At 44.3% G+C, this 19,267-nt stretch overlaps 2 protein-coding genes and 1 long non-coding RNA gene across 5 annotated transcripts; all 3 read right to left on the bottom strand.

The window, feature by feature from the left end:
* Window positions 1–1,712: 1,712 nt before the first annotated feature.
* Window positions 1,713–2,587, bottom strand: LOC125506281 (uncharacterized). Its single transcript, XM_048671132.2, has one exon. The coding sequence runs from the start codon at window positions 2,441–2,443 to the stop codon at window positions 1,907–1,909; it is 537 nt and encodes a 178-aa protein (XP_048527089.1). The 5' UTR covers window positions 2,444–2,587; the 3' UTR covers window positions 1,713–1,906.
* A 23-nt stretch (window positions 2,588–2,610) lies between these two features.
* LOC125511167 (uncharacterized) lies at window positions 2,611–6,793 on the bottom strand. Of its 3 annotated transcripts, none has more exons than XR_015602941.1 (7): window positions 6,534–6,787; window positions 6,072–6,236; window positions 5,883–5,954; window positions 5,754–5,804; window positions 5,462–5,675; window positions 5,093–5,368; window positions 2,611–3,955 (listed from the first exon to the last, which is right to left on the bottom strand). It is a non-coding gene; the product is annotated as an uncharacterized LOC125511167 (long non-coding RNA). The 3 variants fall into 3 exon arrangements; XR_015602940.1 differs by lacking the exon at window positions 2,611–3,955 and having other exon boundaries at window positions 4,404–5,368; window positions 6,534–6,632; window positions 6,734–6,793; XR_007284919.2 differs by lacking the exon at window positions 2,611–3,955 and having other exon boundaries at window positions 4,404–5,368.
* Window positions 6,794–16,721: 9,928 nt separating this feature from the next.
* LOC125506282 (zinc finger protein ZAT7-like) lies at window positions 16,722–17,411 on the bottom strand. The gene has a single exon (XM_048671133.2). It carries the CDS (start codon window positions 17,291–17,293, stop codon window positions 16,886–16,888), a length of 408 nt encoding a protein of 135 aa, XP_048527090.1. The 5' UTR covers window positions 17,294–17,411; the 3' UTR covers window positions 16,722–16,885.
* Between the last annotated feature and the right edge of the window lie 1,856 nt (window positions 17,412–19,267).

The following is a 19,267-nucleotide window of genomic DNA, read 5'->3' on the forward strand; positions in this document are numbered from 1 at the left end:
AGGATCACGATTGCGTAAGCACGTATACCCTTACAACGAACGAATCCCATGCCTCGATCGATTGGTTACGTACGTCTGCAAGCGTGGTAAAGGGCATGTTTGAAGCTCGCAATTTGGTCAATGCATGCATGCTTAATGGCCACTAGCACTACCACTTGGCCAGCTGCATGCACCAACCACTTAACCGCCACGAGTCAACAACCCCATGCATGTTCCCATCGTCTAGAAATCGAATACCTCGAAGAAAAGTGTATGAATACCTCTACCGTTCACACTTCCTGGCAGTGGAATGTGAGTTGGTGCCCAAGTGACAAATACAAGTCTTGTTGCCTAAGAAAATCTTGCTTGATGACCAATTAATCTAAGCACCTCAGATTCAATCGAATCATCTCTATACTATATGGCCAAAACACACTTAAAATAGTATTGAATCTTTGATCGAAGCTTATGCCTTCGAGACAGAGTCCATTAATGGGACGAGCTAGCGGAAATTGCCTAGCACATCGTTCTCACGCGGCGATGTGCAATGTGCAACAGCATCGCAATTTCTTGCAGGGGTTGACCAGGAACCGGTCTGCCGCTATCGGCAACCAACCTCGCAAGAAGTAGCACTAGGAATGAAAGATACATGGATCGACGTGCATGTGCACAAGCTAACGAAACCGATTGCGTGCTGCTTTAGTTTAATCACTTTTTGTCAGTGGAGTGACGGAGTACTGCTTGGAAATAGATCATTTTTCCTTGAAAGAGAGGGAGAACACGTAAGCACGGACGCACGTCGCCGCACATGCACGATGATGCACACCTCTACGTGTACAACATGAAGCTTCGAATCTGCCCGTCTACTTGGCTAGTCCCTACCGTGTGAGTGCAACTCTGCACCCTTGTCGACCAGTAAAGGTACTTATCCAATCAGTCCAAAACCGAGACTTAGATATGCACGGGTCAAGTCTCTTCGTCTTCGACCAACAGGTTTGGATGCCCCAGGACATGGACATGCCGACAGATTCATCTTTGCGCTCCCAGTTTGGACAAGTTTAGCCGTGCCAACTAGTGTCCACTGTCCATACTCGAGAGATAGTTGGACAGAGACATCCTTTTCGTACATATCCGATCACGCACCAAAATTGTCCGATCCTGAACTAGTAGTACACGCGTTCTCACTGCTCACCTGGGGCACAAGTAGATTACTCGTAACATATATGTACTCCAGGTGACATGCAGTGTTGCTGCCATGACATCACTAGTACTGCATGGGCTCATCTCAGGTTCAGCGTTCAATTTAAGTATTGTGGCGGCCGGGCTAGCTAGATTCCCGGCCCCAGCGTTCAATCTACCTCTCCCCAGTCATGTTGGTCGCCGTCCTGGCCATCCCTCTAGATTCTACCTCACCGCAAAACAACTGTAGTGATCCCCTGCAGCCCACCCTCGAAGATAGACAGTGGGGCCATGGCTCCGTCCTAAGATAGATAATGGGGTTCTCTTCTCCAACGAGGTCACTGACGTGAGGAAAAATTTCAGGTACCTGACAAATAGCAAAACACATTTTCCTCCAAGTCACCAATGAAATTGATGAATCCCGTCCAAAGGCTTATACGGTTCAAATAATGAAAGATCCTTAGAAAATTCATCAATCCTTCGGAAACGCTAACAATCTCTACTTGTGCATAGTATATACTCTCTCCGTTTTTAAATATAAGGCTCTTTAGAGATTACAAATGCGGACTATATATGAACCGGAATGAGTGAATCTACATACATCCATATGTAGCCCATATTAAAATCTTTAAAAGGTCAAAATCGAACAGTGAACCTATATCCCATTCCAATCAAACACATTTATAAGTGCTCCACGCATCATTAAAGAAACAAAAGCGTATCGTCTTTCTTCTTTCCAGCTAGCTACCTAGACGAACAGCTTGAGCAAGACGGGCGGCTGGTTGGCAGTGGCCTGGTGCCCCGTCACCACCTGACCCGGCTGTAGCGCGACGCCGCGCCACACCAACTGGTCGTCGTCGTCACCGCGGCCGCGCAGAGCCATCTCCTCGCGGTGACGCCTCATGTGACCCCCGAGCGCTTGGCCCATCTCGAACCCCATGCCGCAGATGCTGCACTCGTGCTGCTTGTTCTCCCGTCTTCTCCGCTCGCTGATGGCCCTGGCGATGCCGACGCCGAGGTCCAGCTCGTGGCGGCCCCGAAGGTGGCTCGTGCGGTGCCCGCCGAGCGCCTGGAACGAGGCGAAGGCTCGGCCGCACGTCTTGCACACGAACTCCCCCTCACCCGACGTCGCCAGCACGGCGCCCCTCGTGCGTCTCCGTGCTTTCTTGGCCGGTGACCCGGCTGAGTCAGCTGAAGTCGTGGACGACGTCGATGAGTCCGTGCTCAGTGCCAGCGCCAGCGACAATACCTCTTCGTTCCTTGCTCGCTTCATCCCCGCTCCCATGGAGTTTGATCCTCCAATTTCCTGTCCTTCGCAGACTTCGAGCTTGCTTGGTTGTCGTGTGAGTGAGAGAATGGAGAATGAAGGTGTTGATATGGCATATGGGTGGCTCACGTTATATGTAGGTAGGTGGGTGTGGAGTTGCTTGGGGCTGGCAAACTAAACGCATCTAGCTTGCTGCAACTGGAAAGCTACCAATTAAAATACAACAATGTATTCTACCTTAAGTAATCTATACGTACGTAGTACTACTTACTGATGATGGTACCGCACCGCGTAATTTATGTACCAGTGCGCAGCTTGGATCCTATCTCAATTAAGTAAACTAACAAGGTCTCAACCGTGTGTCCCTAAAGAGGTTACTAGTATAGTATACACCTTGCCGTGTGAGTACAATGTTTACTTTGCGCACTTGCCAGTAAAGAGTACTAATCAGTCCAAAACTGTTAGATTCATCTATGCATGTGTGAAGATGTACTGTTGGTCTTTTTCATCAGGTTGGATGCCAATATATGGACATGTCGATAACTGACTTAATAACTAAGTAATCTCCTTGTGAGAGGCAAGCACAACCGTGTCAACACGGTCAAGACTCGAGAGATATAGTCGGAAAGAGACATCGTCTTCGTGCTTCTCTTTATAATACACATGGTTCCCAGGACATAGGGAAACTTGTCCGAACCAGCGTTCCAGTATCTAAGAAGGAGCAACAACATTTGGGACACAAGTAGATGCATGGTGACATCACCGCGCTCTCATGAATCTAATCTATTCGGGCTTGCAAGGTGCAGCTAGTTGAAGTGGTAGTAGTAGTAATTAACGCGGCAAGTTGTGCTGCGAGGGGGATGCGCGGCCGTCTTCCAGAGCGCTCAACAATAAGTAAACTACTATCCTAACCCGCGCGGTGGCACGCCGCGCTTGGTCATTACTTGCGAATGTATGTAGTCCATTGCATAATCGTCTATTTTTTAATTGAAGCAAGTCAAAACGGTATATAGAAACATTCGAGACACAAAAGATGCAAATTTATTAAAATCTTGCAAATGGATGGGTACAAAGAGAGCAATTAAAAGTGGCACATTCATCAAACAAACTAATTATTCAAAATATATACAGTCTATTCTACGCAGTAGACTATATATAGAGACACAAACACAACGTGTAAGTAAGTTAAAAGCAATCTCCGATGGATTACATCGTAAGTTAAAAGCAATCTCCGATAGATTACATCATCCTCGTATATCCTCCTACAGGATTGGTGTCCGTGATAAAGTGGTACAGATATTTTGCAAATGCTTGTACACGTCCAACAAGAGGATGCGCGCCTGTGTACGTGATAACAGGATCATCGCTGTCTGGGCGCTGAGGGTACTATTTGTTTGTCTTAAAAGTGGCAATATATCAAACAAGTTGTTGCATATTTTTGCTAGGATTATTGTTTGTCTTGTAAGCTTGTTTTGCTGTGTAGCTACTTGCTGACGGGCCATATTGAACTGCCATTGCTTTGTTTGTGCTCTGCAAAAAGTTTTTTCCTTTGTAACTTCAAGAGCATAGTAATTATGATCATTGACGAAAATATTATAATCTGCACAGATACATTCTAAAGCCATTTCAGCCGCTTTTTCTTTTACTCCATCTTCTGTATTTGCTGGTTCTCCTTCGTATGTTATGGATGATTCTCTGAAACTATCCTTTTGAAAATCTTCTAAAGCCATTTCAGCTGCTCTTTCTTTTGCTTCTTGTTTATCTTCTGTTTAGTCCACAGCTTACCACTTTTATTCCTAACCCACTGACTTGGAAAATCAAGGTATGTTAAAGACCTAGCAGACACATGCTTTTGGTGGCAGCAAACCATTCAGTAAGCATAGTTTTAGCAGCCGAAGGATCATCCAAGACATTTCCTAGGTTATCAGTCTCGGCAAATATGACCCTGTTCATATTAGGTATATGCACAACCAATCTCTCGACGGAAGGTTGATGACCATGAATATTATATGCAAACAGTCTCCAAAAAGCCTCACAAGCAGAAAGATACCTAGCCATATGTTGAACAATTATAACAACACTACAACAAGTTACATAAATTTAACTAAATCTATCTGCGAACGTACATTTGATGTACTGGTCAATCTCGTTTCTGCCAGTAGGAGAAGGCACAGTAAAAACACTGCTAGGTTTATCTTGAGCGTAGAAACGCATATGAACCACATCATGACCCTTTGTAAGATATTTAAACAGGTATTTCAATAAATTTGTCCTGTTACACCACTCCACATTCATGTGGGCGTCAAACCTCTTCAACAATTTCATGTTGTATGGAACAACCCATTGATTTCCCAAATAAAGTAAGTCCTTCTGTCTGAGCACATAAAGCCCGTTATCAGAACGATGGTAAACCGGACAGCCAACACGATCAACCATTGTATCATCACTAAATGGCTTTGGAAAGCACTTGGAACAACAATCATTCTTCATGCAAGCACACTTATTATTGTACACCCATTGCATCAGATATGCCCCGATAAGATTCAGAATGAAGTTTATCTTGTTTATGGAAATGGTACTCCAACCGATCAGCCTCTACACAAGAATATGCATTAACGGCAATCTGCTAGCTCAAACAACTGCAACTTGTATAAGGATTAATTTCACCTTCACGATAGTGAGCATAGTATTTGTAGTACTCCAACATAGTAATCTGACCACGGGTGACATCCCCATCCTCCAAATCACGGTCAACATTGTCGCTATCCAAGTGTCCACAGCTAACACAGTTGCATTGGGAAACAATCAAATGTTCATTACCATCAACATATCTAATACCACGATGATAACTCTTATCACAATATGGAAATAGTATAGGATATTGCAAAGCCATAAGATTGCAATTCAGTGAAGATACATGCTTCAATGAACCAGAACGTGTTTCTGCAACCACATCAAAATTTCTACATTCAGGCGTCAAGTCACCAACAATGAGCGCGGCAACCTCAGAAGCAGTAGGACCAGAAAAACGCGTACCATGAGCACCACCGTCATCACCAAAAAAACGAATGGACACCTTAGAAACACCAGGGGTGCAGACTCTATCGAGCAATTCTGAACGTGTCCACCAAACGATGATGTGTATTCGGCATATTTATCAGGGCGGCGACAATTTCAGGATAAAAAAAAGCCCCACATTTCCGGCAGCACAAATCCGGTCCACCATAATACGAACGCCCCCTAAAAGTAGCTGCAAAACAGAACACCGAGTCGGCAACACAAATGGAAAGCAGCACGGACACATAAACCATAAATTATATATACTCACCCTTAAGTAGTTGGATGTAATCTTTAGAAAACGGAGGTTGCATCCCACGTACTGGAAATAGAAAGAAAAAACATAAGACCACATGCATCGGCGTCCGGAGAAGAATAAGAACAACGACCAAAAAAACACCTCTTTTCCGGCCCGACCAGTACGATCACACCAAAGTCCGCTTACGGCGAGCACACACAACACGAGAGTGCTCTGTAACAGGAGTAGGCATCACTCAAATGAAAAACACGTACGCAAATTAGAACCAATCCTAAAAGAACACCACAAAACCCAAGAGAAGCACATGCATATTTAGAAAATTGGACTTACCAAGAGAAGTAGGCCGACCAAAGGTACCGGCGGCACATAAGGGCACCACTCTTGGACGGCAAAGGGAAGTCATAGCACCAACCAAAGAGCCATAAAGATGAACACCAGCAGGAAAACCAGAAACACAAATACTCGATCCGTCAACCACTTCGACAGGCGAAGTGTCTGCAAGCAACCATTAGATGGACCACATTAGATCCTACCAATAAGCACAACACCAAACGGCTAGATGGAACAACACCACAGGCATGAAATAAGTAAACTAAGCAAGAAAGAAAGAAATAAAAAAACAACTAGGTCGCACGCTGGCCGGCCAAACAGCCGGGACAGACCCAGCGACCGCTGAAGAAGAGCCCGCACTAACGGCAGACAACAATCAAACCAACAAGAAGAAACACAGCAAAGCAGCCAGAGGCACATACAGGCACTCCCATGCACGCAGCAAGAATCGAGAGCACTCACCAATGGTACAATCCACAGGCCGCTTCCCTAATGAAATCTCCCGACGGCGACTATCAACGTCCACATTAACATCTCGCCGCGAATCTAATCGGTGCACACCTACAGCATGAAGTAACCAATCAAGAAGACGGCAACCTAGACGAAGTAGCACAAAATCTGTACAGAGAAAACTGCAACGACAAAAAGGCAAAAAAGCTCACCAGTCCGGGAAGAACGAAACGGCCGGTGAGCCCCGGACCGGACACGGCATCCCGAATCAGAAGGGAAGAAACCAAATTGAAAACGTCCAGGCAAACCGGCGAGAAAGGCCTAGAAAAACCTACCGAAGCCGGCAACCGCCGTCGATAGGAATCGAGAAAATGCAAGCGGCAACCGACAACAGATCAGCATACGTGGCAGGGAAACAAAAAGGGCAAACAGCGGCGCATGCAGAACTGCCCAAAACAGGACGTGACCAAATTGATCTCCACAAAGGCGGGACATGCACGCAATCAGAAACTGGAAGGGGCCACAGCATGCAACCAATCCACAACGACGGCGCATTATTTTACGATTTCCTACGGCAATCGCTCCGCGCACCCGGCCGCGCACACCGCTGCATCCCCCAGTATATGTATAATAATCAAATCCCGAGGCAGATCGGTCGCATTTCTCATCTTGGAGTCTTGAGATCATGTTTAGGTAAAGCCTACTACTACACCTTACAATGAACCCATATACATCCATTCCATGGTGCATGTTTGCGTGGGAGACACGTCATGCATACGACCGGCCGAACGATGTTCTAGAACCTAAACAAAAGTTTACTGGCCCGTGCATGTTCTCACTAGCGCGTAGCTCACTCAAATTTGGGACACAGAAGCGAAATCAAACAGGCTAAACCACACTAGGTACATCGATCGTGACATCACGTATCGGCATGGCTCGTAAAACTGCTCCCCGCGCACTAGTCTAGCCAGATTAGATGCTAATAACGTGTTTCGTGGACGTTTTGGATATGCACCAGTAATCCAGAGGATTGAAACTTTGCGGGTTGTTGATGATCGTTATCTCTACTATTAATCTTTATTATTAAAGGAGGATCGAACATCGTGATGCTTCGACCTTCTTCGATGGTTCAACCTCGACTCCCTGCCTCGTTCGAGCCTCGCTCTCCTCGTACGTGAAAAAAGACCTCCTCGCACGAAAGAAAAAACAAAAGAAAATAAATCAACCCACGTACGCACGTCGTCTCACCTCCAGGCCCCCACTTCCCCTTCCTCAATTCCATCGCTCTCGATCTCGTGGCTCTATCCCCGTCGCTGACCTCCTCCTGCGTACAACAGCTTCAAGCTGCAGCACACTGCAACCATATCATCTCTAGATTCGAGCGGTGGATCGTGCCCTTGCCATATTGTTTCTTCTTCATCGCCCCCATGAGGAGCTCCACGCAGGGAGGCGATGAGCAGGAGTGACGCGTCTACGGCAGCGATGAATGACGGCCCAGGTAACGCGATCTCCCTATCCTCACTCCACCTCATCTTCTCCCAGCAGCCGTTACTGCTGCACACCCACGTTATCCTCTCCCATGGCAGGGGCCGGCGAGTGGCAACAGACGGCGGGATCTGGCTGGTGGCGCAACCCCATCTTCTTCCTATAGCCTCTACTGCCACACCCCCATGTTCTCCTCTCCCATGGCAGGGGCCGGCGAGTGGCGACAGATAGCAGGAGACTGGCTGGTGGCGCAACAGACGGCGGGACACCGGCATATGATGCAACGGATGGCGGGAGGCAGTGGGGCCGTGGGAGGAGCAGCTAGCTAGAGGAGGTAGCCAGTGGAAAACTGGCAAACCCACAGCAGCATACAGGGGGCCAGCGTCTCTCACACCTCTCGCTTTCACCATCTGATTGGTACTCTTTTGGTAAATAATGACCCCATCATGGATCCCTCTGTCCCATCCAATATTTTCAGAGTTTCATGTGGATCATATTTGCACTAGAGCAGTGGTTGTGTTAGAAAACCAAAATTTACTTGCCATGTTGCATTTGTGATCTAAATTAGTTTTCGAGAAGGTGAAATACTCGCATCCGTAGACCACAACAACATTTTTCGCATGTGTATTTCTTTAAAAATGCACTGCTTGGCGAATACTTTGTATATTTTGTGGAGTAATCTTCATTGGGAAAACAAATATGCACGATATAGACCTTGGGTCACCTGAAGCTATCAAAACACACATGAGTTTATTGGTTGTATTAAAATTTAATTCATATTTTCATCTATGTTCACCTGGTGGAGTACTACCAGGTTAATTTTTTGTCTCTCATTTTTTAAACATGAAGGTCCAACAACATGTAGGTGATTCTTTTGCCTTGCCTAAAGTTTTATGAAGGAAAGGAGGAACTCAGCTGAGATTCTATAGAGCTTGATAATGCATCAGAGTTCTGGGAGATGCGTATAAACATTATGCTCTAGCACATTATGATTGGAAAATGGAAAATGAATTTCGAGTTTGCAGTCATCCTATGTTGTTAATACAGTCTTCTTATTTTCTGATGTTAGCCACTTTATCTTCACTTCTTTTTTCAGGACAGTATGAAATCCATATCCAATTGATAGATATACTGGTGGTTCTTCATATTGCTACCTCGCCTTAATATTTATAAAAGGAAAAGGGGAACTATACTGTTTGACACTGCTATTGCTAAGATCCATGTATTGTAGTAGCTTCAGTGTTGCCGCCTCTTTTTCTGCTACATGTGTAAATGCAGAGAGTTCAGAATACAAGAGATGTTTTTTGAGAAAAAAAGTTCAAAGATCTTTGTTATTTGGGCTTCAAAATGTTTGAGAGAAAAATACCTTAGTTTAAATATGTATTAAATAATACACAACACTTCCAGTAATCTTCTAATTCAAGGACAATTGCAGAAGTTTGCTTGGTGAAGGTCTTGGATCACTTGGCATCACAGACTCAGAGAGCCCAAGGATCTTTAAAAGCAACCTGATTCATCTTTGAGGCACATAATTAAGATGTGTAAGGGTAATTTCTTAGTTTTCATATGATCGCGATGCAGAGGCTAGGAGCACTATCTCTTTCATTATCTACAAAAAAGGTACATATTATTCCATATCTTTTTATGTCATGTAGCTTTGGGTGTTTCCGGTTGATTTCTACTTTGTTATATGATCGTAAGTGATATTAAGCTACTAGAACTAGGGTCTGATAGCGTCTTTTGGTCAATGTTGTAGGTAGATCACAAGTATATGTATTGCTTCATTTAACTAAAACTGAGCAGGTCTCTGCCCTTTTCAAATAATAAATAAATAAATATTATTTCCTCATGTTTCGAATGTAGCTCCAAACTTTCTCTTTTTTGGTTTTCGAAGGACAAGACACATCTCAGATCAGTGAGTTGCTTTGCACAATTTATTTTATTGAACTATGCAGTTTGCAACTGGGGATCTTTGATTCCTCATCATTGTTCTAGAAATGGAAAATGATACATTAAAACTTTCAATTTCGTAATGCAATACAGCATATGTCCTACAAACTAGATTTTTTTTTGCCTCTGTCACATCCTGCATATTTATTTCAGGTTATGCTAGCTAGCATAAGTTGGAACACAAAAAAATGTGGATCAGTTTCAATCGTGCAGACATAGCCTATGCTTGATCAGCTCACCTTTGTCCAAACATAGGTATGCTCTTAACAAGATAAATTTGATCTTAATTTCTATTAATAAAGTTTCTTACTGTTCCCGACAATACAGTGAGAATAATTTTGCAAGAAGAGATGTCTGAAGCAAATAAAGTGCCTCAGAAGAAAAGTAACATCCCTTGCAAAATAGTAGGGACTGAGTTCTTCCATCTCATAATTCTGGGTTTTGCATAGTTAACTAATATAGTAATTTCCCTTGCTTTCCGCATAGTTAACTACAGCAGGGACGACACTGCCATCTAGGAGTATATGACCAAAACAAATTGGTGGTATAATCCCTTAGCATGTTGTACTTCTCCCCGTGAAAGGCTGTCCTGCATGTCAAAGTATGTGTATCTAGCATGATTGGTGTGATACGAATCTTGATAGTAGACCCACAAATTGGCCATGTTATATCTTTCTGATTATTTTGTTTTGTTTGCAAGGGAAAACTTATATTATGCAAATCTTGTTTGAAGAATGGGTGTGGCATAAAACATGTAATATGCTTGCTTTTTAGAAATCAAATGTATGCTAACTTGAACTCTACACTAGAGGGTACATACATAGCAAAGAAGATTCACGATCCTGGTTCTATGTAAATTGTTGTTATCTACGAGCGGCCAGAAAATGATGATGCAGTTACACCTGCCAGTAGAGGTGTCTCGCTATAATTAGGTATGCTAACTAGGGAAAACTATATAATTCTGTTTTACGTTGTTGTTTGAGTCTTCTATTTGTGTTCAAAGTGATAGCAGAGCTAAGGGCAAGCGAAAGGAAGAAGACAATGCCTTGTATTCTTGTGGGGGATCGGAATGTCACCAACGACACGGTCATGCTTCATTAACACTGACGAGCATGACGATTGTTCGAGAAAGCAAGTAGTTGAAAATGGAATGTGGGGCGTGTGAGGTCTATCATTTAATTTAATTTAATTGCGAACATCAGTGGAGTGTCATGATGAAACAAATGGTGTGACTTGAAGTGCAAACTTAATTATTCCACATGTCGAGAAAATCAAAATTAGTGATCCACAACAACACATGGATATATATAGCTAGCCCTACCCTTACTCTTTTATGGCCTAATTGATGGGGGTGAGCGTCGATGTGACATGGCATCTGGTGTTCACCGCATAAATGTGGAGGCTGCACAACCCCAACTTGATATAGGAGGAGACGATAACGAGTGGATGGTGCTAAGCGACCGTGATAAGAGGAGATGATGTCGGACAGAGGTGATCATGATGAAACGGTCATTGGCGGTAGCATGTAAAGAAGAAGACAGCAAGAGTGGATAGTATGTAAGGGGAGGGAGGCAGTGCGTGACTCAAGGACATGACGACGGATTCATCACATCTGCAGAAAGGAGAAGAAGTGGTTCGGTGTGCTCACATAGAGAAAAAGGTATATGTCTGTCCCGTGGCAACGCACGGGCACTCAACTAGTTTGGGTAATGGCTGAATGGAGAGTTGTCTTGTGTCCGGCGTGTTTGTCTGCTTCGGCTAGAGTTTTAGTTTGTAATGTCTTGTGGTGATTGCGCAGGATAGTTGAGCCGAATTTTTTAGTTGTTAACCTATGAATGATGATACATGAGGTAGGCCATTGTATGGGATCATCTTAGTTTATTTTTGCCCGAGGCTAGAACTAGTGGTTATATTATAAATTTTTGTTTTGCTGAGTTTTAGTTATGTCTCATTCACATGTATTACCGTCCGATTAGAAGGCACTGTGATTCGTGTTGTTTCTTGTTGATAGGTTTGTCCAGCGAAATGCATGTTTCATGATGATGTCAAGTGAATGAGACATAATTATGTCTCAGATAGTCCATTGTTTCCGGGGGAAACCTCGGATCTAGAGGAGGCTACTATTGACGGCGGCGCCCGTGGGCGTCATAGCCCTCGTTGGAGGCGTTGAGGGGCCTCGTGGATCGGATGATGGCAACATCTTCGTCGTCACCCCCATGGTGGCATCATCTTTGGAGACATTCATCGGATGGACGGACATATGGACGACTTGGTGGTTGGTCGTCGGTAGGTGGTGGAGCGGTGCTTCATCCTACACATCGATGGCAGTGGATCTCGGCGGCATGGCACAGTGGAGACTCAGCATCCGATGGGTGGCGATGGACTCGCGCAGGAGAATGATGCTGTCTGGCGTCGTGGTGGCGTCGATGGCACAGAGGTCTGGCAAGGTCGATGCGTTAGTATCTAATCTAAGGATGGATAGACGGATGAAGGAGGTGACGGCCCTTGCAGCGTGCACATGTGATGCCCACTGAAAGTGTGCCGGACCGGTGTGTAACACAGTCCAAGTATTATGGCTTGGATGGGGCATCAAACATTAGATGTTAGGTGTTGGTGTGATGTCTGTTTGGTATTAGGCTCGGACATTCGGCACCCCTTCGTCGCGGGGATAGAAGTAGCGACCAATGTTGCCAAGATGGTGGCTTTAGGCTTATTGATGTATTACCTTGTAAGAGCTTTGTGAATAATTAATAAAATGGTTGCATGCATCGGCCAGATGCAGACGTCGGGGGTACATCCTCCTTTTAAAAAAAGATACATTAGTTCTAGGTGCCCCCTATAAATTTCATGTTGCAAAAAAAATCAGAGTTTTTTTAGCTCATCATTTTTTCTGAAAACATGGATAATATTTTTGGTTAGGTCACATAATTCAAATTACTATATTTTTGTAAACGTGTTTTATGAATAATATTCTTTATATTCTTAGATATTTTGTAGAACTGTCGCTGGTTTTCAAATAATTATGTCATATTTTCTGGATCATAATATTAACATTGTGTGAATTATTGTCTTATAAGGCTAGTTTCTCAATGTAATAATAAAATCATAGGAACACCCCGTAATTGAAACCAAAATATATCATCCGGACTTTTTGTGAATTTAAGTCTCAAACTAGAGTATGCCAAAATAATATTCTAACATTTCAATCTCTTCATATTTTGCGAACTAGGCAACACATAACTGTTCATCTGTTATGGTTTGCCATTGTCAAGCCTACCGACCAGCCGTGAATTAAGCATCATGTGGCACATCTAACATTCACTCACGCTCTGTGAAGTAAGAATAAAGTGCAAAAGAGATATGCTCTTGCTCTAGGGTGTGTTTCATAGACACGCGTGAGTGACGTTTCTGGATGTAAATCCTTGCATGCTCAAAAAAGAGATTATACCATGCGTAGGGGAACCATACAATAAGCGCTGGCAAATGACAGGATTGATGGTGGTTATTTATCATGACTGAACATGGGCCGCCTTGGATTCTCCTTTCCGCCATAAAAGAGGAGGTGGCTCACTGGATCACCGAAGGCGCAAAAAAGTTGAAATCCATCATACCAGAGAGTAATTCACCAGTAACCGCGGGGTGTGTTGTAACACAAAAAACACAAAAAACACTATTCTCCTTACTCATAATAGATAAGGTAAATCTTTTGCCCTCTGTTTAAAAAAATGTAAATAGAAATCCTACACGAGGCCCCACATCTAATATAAGAAAGTCACCCTCACCTCCATATATTATTAGGTGCCGCGCCAGGGTCGCAAAAAGGTTGAAAAATCCTAGACAACTACTCCCTTCATTTCTAAATATTAGTTTTTTAAACATTTCAAATAGACTACAATATACAGATGTATGTAGACATATTTTAGAGTATAGATTCACTTATTTTGCTCTGTATGTAGTCACTTGTTAAAATCTCTAAAAAGACTTATTTTTGAGAATGGATGGAGTAGTAGATATCTATAACAGACTCTCCATAAAATTTCCTGACTCTTCCAAGTTACAGGCTTACAGCCATCCGATCATCTTCTATATTTAAATAGCTAGCCTCCACTAACTATTTCTCTCAATATGCAAGCATGCCACATCATTGCACAACATGCATGAGAAAAGGCCCACCCCCACTATCATATGTCTCTCAACATGCAAGCATGCCACTTCATCATGACATGCATGAAAAAAAGACTTATCTCAACATGTAACATACATAAGGGTTTTCATTCTATTATGCTATATACATTTAATAAACATTTTACAACTATATAGTAATCAAGCACAATAAATTATACTATGTATTTTTATTGTTAGCTTTTTATATTATTACTTCAAATATTCATGTTTCATACAACGAGTCACATTGAAATATGTTGCAAAATATTTTCGCAACAACGTGCGGGGTATCATCTAGTTCGCACAAAACTCACGCTCCGCGCAACCTCGAGTGCGCTCCTAACATGAGGGGTGGAGCTGCACCAGAATAAGAAAGATACTGAATAAATGGTAACCTTTTTTTCTTTTTGCGGCCTGCCGCAACTACTCTTACGTAAGCGCATACGGCTGACGGCTGCGCAGCGAGTGCACTCCTACCGTTCATCATGTGTGAGAGCATTTGCATTTGGTGGTTCGGTCAATGCTTAACCGCCATAACCACATTGTTTAATTGGGCCGAAGAAATGTGGACGGGTCTGAAAAGCAAGAATAAAGAAACTGGGTCCTGCTACATTGCTATATGGAACAAAACTACGGGAGCTGGACCAGAACAAGCTTTGCGTTGCCGAATGGTCAAGTACGCGTGCACCGGACGGGGTGAAGGAGAGACGTGGGCCGTGCGCTGCGACGTATAGAAACAACTAGTGACATAAATGATAAAAACCCTACAAACAACTAGGGTGATCTAGCACGGCGCGCTAAGTCCATTTTTTCAGGAAAACGTCTTTAACTATCATAAACATTTTTTTGGAACATATCAGTATATCACTAATCATAAAGGTTGGGTAATTTACCCCCTAACTTCAATATCAGTAAGAACATAAAACCTCAAACTCTGGATGCCGTTTAAACTAACCCCTTCCCCGCAGAAAACGGTTTCCACGTACGTGGCATAATTTGCCTAAGTTAATTACCTTGTCAGCATCGTGACTCGCCTTCTGATTGCTTCTAATACAACTTCGATGAGGTCACGGTCGTGGAGGTGGTGGCGACCAGCTCGGACTCCAACCGAGAGCTCGAGGAGGAGGACGACAAGCTGATGGATGACAACATCATCCTCTCAACTCCATCGAGACTTACCGCGTGGAATGACGCACCATGGAGGAATATAAGGCCTCCTACAACATGGAACAACTCGTTGCCGAGGAGCCTTGCACATACATGGGGGTCCAAGGCTGTCACGAACTCCTCTATCGTAAGGGTGCACGACAACAAATGGAACAACCTGCAAGATGACATTGTCGTCGTCAAGAAGGAGGCCGCGACAGTAGTGGAGAAGCCAGCAACGATAACGAGGGGTTACCAAAGGCAGGGGCCAACATCAAATGATGTCATCGTCATATCCTCTGACTCTGACTCGAGGCATAGGGCTATGACGGAGAAGCTTATGCTATGCTAAGCTAAGTTTCTCTGTTTATACATAGCAAGTGTTATATATTTTTAGTCTTTTAGGAGACCTTCTACTACTTGATCTACATTAACCTAGCTCAAATTATGGTGATTAATTGTTTGTGTTAGCTATGTTGCTTAATGAGTAGCTCAAATTAAGAAGTTGTGAGCTTCGGTTAACGCGGTGATGAATTTAATTATAAAGTCTACATGAGTGATCAAGTGGAGTGTTCAGATGGATGCATAACATGGGTGGAACCGTGGAAGTGAATTCAAGAGTTTACATGCATGATTCATTTTTTGGCGATGGATTAGAAACCACCCTCTCATTACCTAGTCTTTTGGGGGATTTAAGTTTTGGGTTTGGGTTTTGGTAAAAACATCATGTAAGCATTGTATAAGACAGCAAAAGTACAACAAGTAATCTACCATAAAAAAAGTGTCCCCTTTATGGTCTCTTGAAGTTTAACCTCCTCATGAATAGATCATCCGGCCCACACCTACTCCAACAAGATTCATTCATAGTGCACCATGTTTCGGGACTGCAGCTAATAAACTAGGGGCACATACCGGGCAAGATAATAAATTGAGCGCTGCTACGCAGACGACGATGCACGGACGATTTGTGCATGACGCTGCACATCAGGTCGTCCATCCATATCATCGGAGTCCAGTGGACGGCTGGATGTGGCATCGTCCAATTGTCGTACGATCGATCCATCGTCTGCACAGCCTTTTCGTAATAAATTTACGATCGGATCAATTGCAAATGTGCGAATCAACTTGTCATGGGATGCTTAGGAGGACAGTGGTATCATCAGCCTCGCCGGGTTTCAAGTCCTGGTGCTCGCATTTATTATGAATTTATTTCAGGATTTCTGACGACATGTGTTCAGTGGGAGGAGACGTTATGTCAACTACGAGGCGACTATGATGACTTCGTCAAATCTCAAGATGATATGTCGACTCGGTCTCTCGAAAGTGCTCATATAGGGATAGTGTGTGCGTGTATACGTTTATAGGGGTAAATGTATGCACATATATATGAGCGCTTGCGCCTGTCTTGTGTTCAAAAGAAAAAAGAATGAATTGAGAATTTCAGTTGAAACAATGTAAACGAACGAATCCACTTATATAATCTCTGAAAAAGTCACACTTCTATATGTACACGTATAAAGTAATGAACCAACCAATAGTTAACACCTAACCACTACAAGTGTGCACGCATACGCATGCCGGAAACTCTGCACTAGAAGTCTAAAACTACTGAAATCGGTCTAGATAAAGAGCTCGAGCAGAACGGGCAGCGCCTGCGCCACCTCCTCGCGGTGCCGGCGCATGTGGCCGCCGAGCGCCTGCCCCGTCTCAAACCCATGGCCGCAGATGTGGCACCGGTGCGCCTGCTTCTGATCTGTAGCAGTAGCACTCTTGGGCTTGACGGAGCAGTACTGATCGCCGGTGGTGAGGGCGAGCGCGAGCCCGTGGCGGCCGCGCAGGTGGCTGGTCCGGTGGCCGCCGAGCGCCTGGAACGACGGGAACGAGCGGCCGCACGTCTTGCACACGAACTCATCCCCGCCGGCGCGGCGCATCTTCTTGCTGCGGTCAGCGACAGCGCCGAGGCAGAGCGAGAGGGCGAGGGTCACGGCATGCTGGTCGGCTGCCTCAGCTCTCTGCTGCTTCGTCATTGCGAGTCGAATAAGAGGGATCTGTGGGAAACGATCGACTACGTACTGGGGGCACACAGGATGGGTTCAAAGGAAACCTGAAGCTGTTGGATGCCTCTGGTGTCCGGTGTGCGCATGGTTGGTGTTTATATAGTGGAGTCTTGAGGGGGCAGGTCGCGTGTGCCCCACGTCGGGGTCGGGGTCGACGTCGCCACCGGCCGGCGACTCGGCTGTCCATATCGTTTCGCTTGGCTAGTCCTAGTAGCAGTAGGGGGAGCTGGGAGCGTTTAGGACGCGCAGTTTGACGTGTACGTACGTGTGCGCTGGCCTCATCCATCCATACGGCTGTTGGACGGAAGGGCCCACGAAACGGCATGGAAGAAGCTAGCAGCTCACGGCGTCATATATTACGAGTAGAAAATAGACGAAGCCCCCAACCGGCTAAGGTCAAGAGTCAAGAGTCAAGGGAGAAAGTCTCGCTCCCCAAGAATAAAAAGCGCTTCGCGAACAGACTGCAGACAAACAGACGGTGGGTCCAACCTTACCAGATTCGACTTACTTAACTTGGTTGATCAGTCGTGTTGTCCACTGACAGTGGCATGGCATGGTTCGTACGCAGGTTTGTTCGCCACACGCTCTCTCGGAGCCGGTCGCAAGGTTATGGAGCGGCAGCGAGCGTGTCTTAGACGAAATAATCGACACATAGGTACACAAAGTAAATGGACATAGATGTTAGAAATAAGGACAGTGATATTTGGAAACCGTGTGACAGATTGCAAAAGTACCAACTCATCTCCCACCTTGCGATCCCATGTCCTCCTAAATAGTCCGTCTCCTTCGATCCCGCATCCTTCCCGATTTTCTGGGCTGCTCCTGATCCCTGCATAAAAATAGGTAAAAGAAACGGCGACCTCCTACCCTTCGATCCCACGTCCACCCTATGTTTTTCCCTGGAAAGAGTAAAAAATCAATAATGGATTGGCGGGGGATCAAACACATGACCCACATAGTAAATTTAGCTAGAGCATCCACTTGGGCTACTCAGCTCTACTGATTGCAAACAATTTACACACTAATTGTATCTTATGGAGACAAGATTGAACAAAAAAAGTCAGTAACTTAAAATTCAAACCGGCAGCCCCACTAGTTTGGGTATTAGGACTATGCACCCTAGTTCCATATATTTTTCTACATGTTTCACACCGGTTCACATAGTTCACAAACCCGAGCGTCCCTTTCCCTCCTTTTCAGATGCAAAATACCATGGTGCCTGCATCTTTATCATGTATGAGGTTCATCTTTTATCATGCTAATTACATAGAAGTTACCGGGGTATGTTTCTGGTCAAATATTACCGTGGTGTTTGTACTTAAGTTAATAGGTATGCGGTTCGTATATTACCATGCTATTTAGATACAAGTTTTCGTCGTATATTTTTCAACAACTCCTTCCCCCTCCCCACAGTAAAAAATGTTTTCGCAATGGTTGTACTTAAGTTATCAGGTATGGATTTGGTTTATTACCATACAATTTACATAGAAATTATCGAGGATATGTTTTTCAACAACTTTTCTCCCTTGGTCAAATTTACCATGGCATTTGTACATACGTTATCAGGTATACGGTTCATATTTTACCGTGCTATTTTCGTACAAGTTACCGGGGGTATGGCTTTCAACAACTTTTCCCCCTTTGGTCAAATATACCTAGGTGTTTGTATGTAAGTTATTGTCCATGTTGTTCGTATATTAGCATGCTATTTTACATAAGTTAACAGGGGTATGTTTTTCAAATAACTTTGTTCGTTTGGTATCCAGTGGCATCTTGAACACCTGCAAGTGGAGCGCTGAATTTGTTTGAGCCGCATACAGATATGTGTACGATAGTGCCATTCCAGCAACAATGCTCAACTTCCCCGTCTGGGTATCATTGTACTTGAACAACCGCGTCTAGACTTGGGCAAGATGGTTCACCCATGGCCGCTCGCGAGCCCTC

This window comes from Triticum urartu, chromosome 5A (assembly GCF_056163025.1).
Source record: "Triticum urartu cultivar PI428250 chromosome 5A, HENAU_Tu73, whole genome shotgun sequence".
Lineage (NCBI taxonomy): Eukaryota > Viridiplantae > Streptophyta > Magnoliopsida > Poales > Poaceae > Triticum > Triticum urartu.

Excerpts from the sequence above, each read along its gene's own strand:
- LOC125506281 (XM_048671132.2), bottom strand. The coding sequence starts at position 2,443 with ATGGGAGCGGGGATGAAGCGAGCAAGGAACGAAGAGGTATTGTCGCTG.
- LOC125506282 (XM_048671133.2), bottom strand. The coding sequence starts at position 17,293 with ATGACGAAGCAGCAGAGAGCTGAGGCAGCCGACCAGCATGCCGTGACC.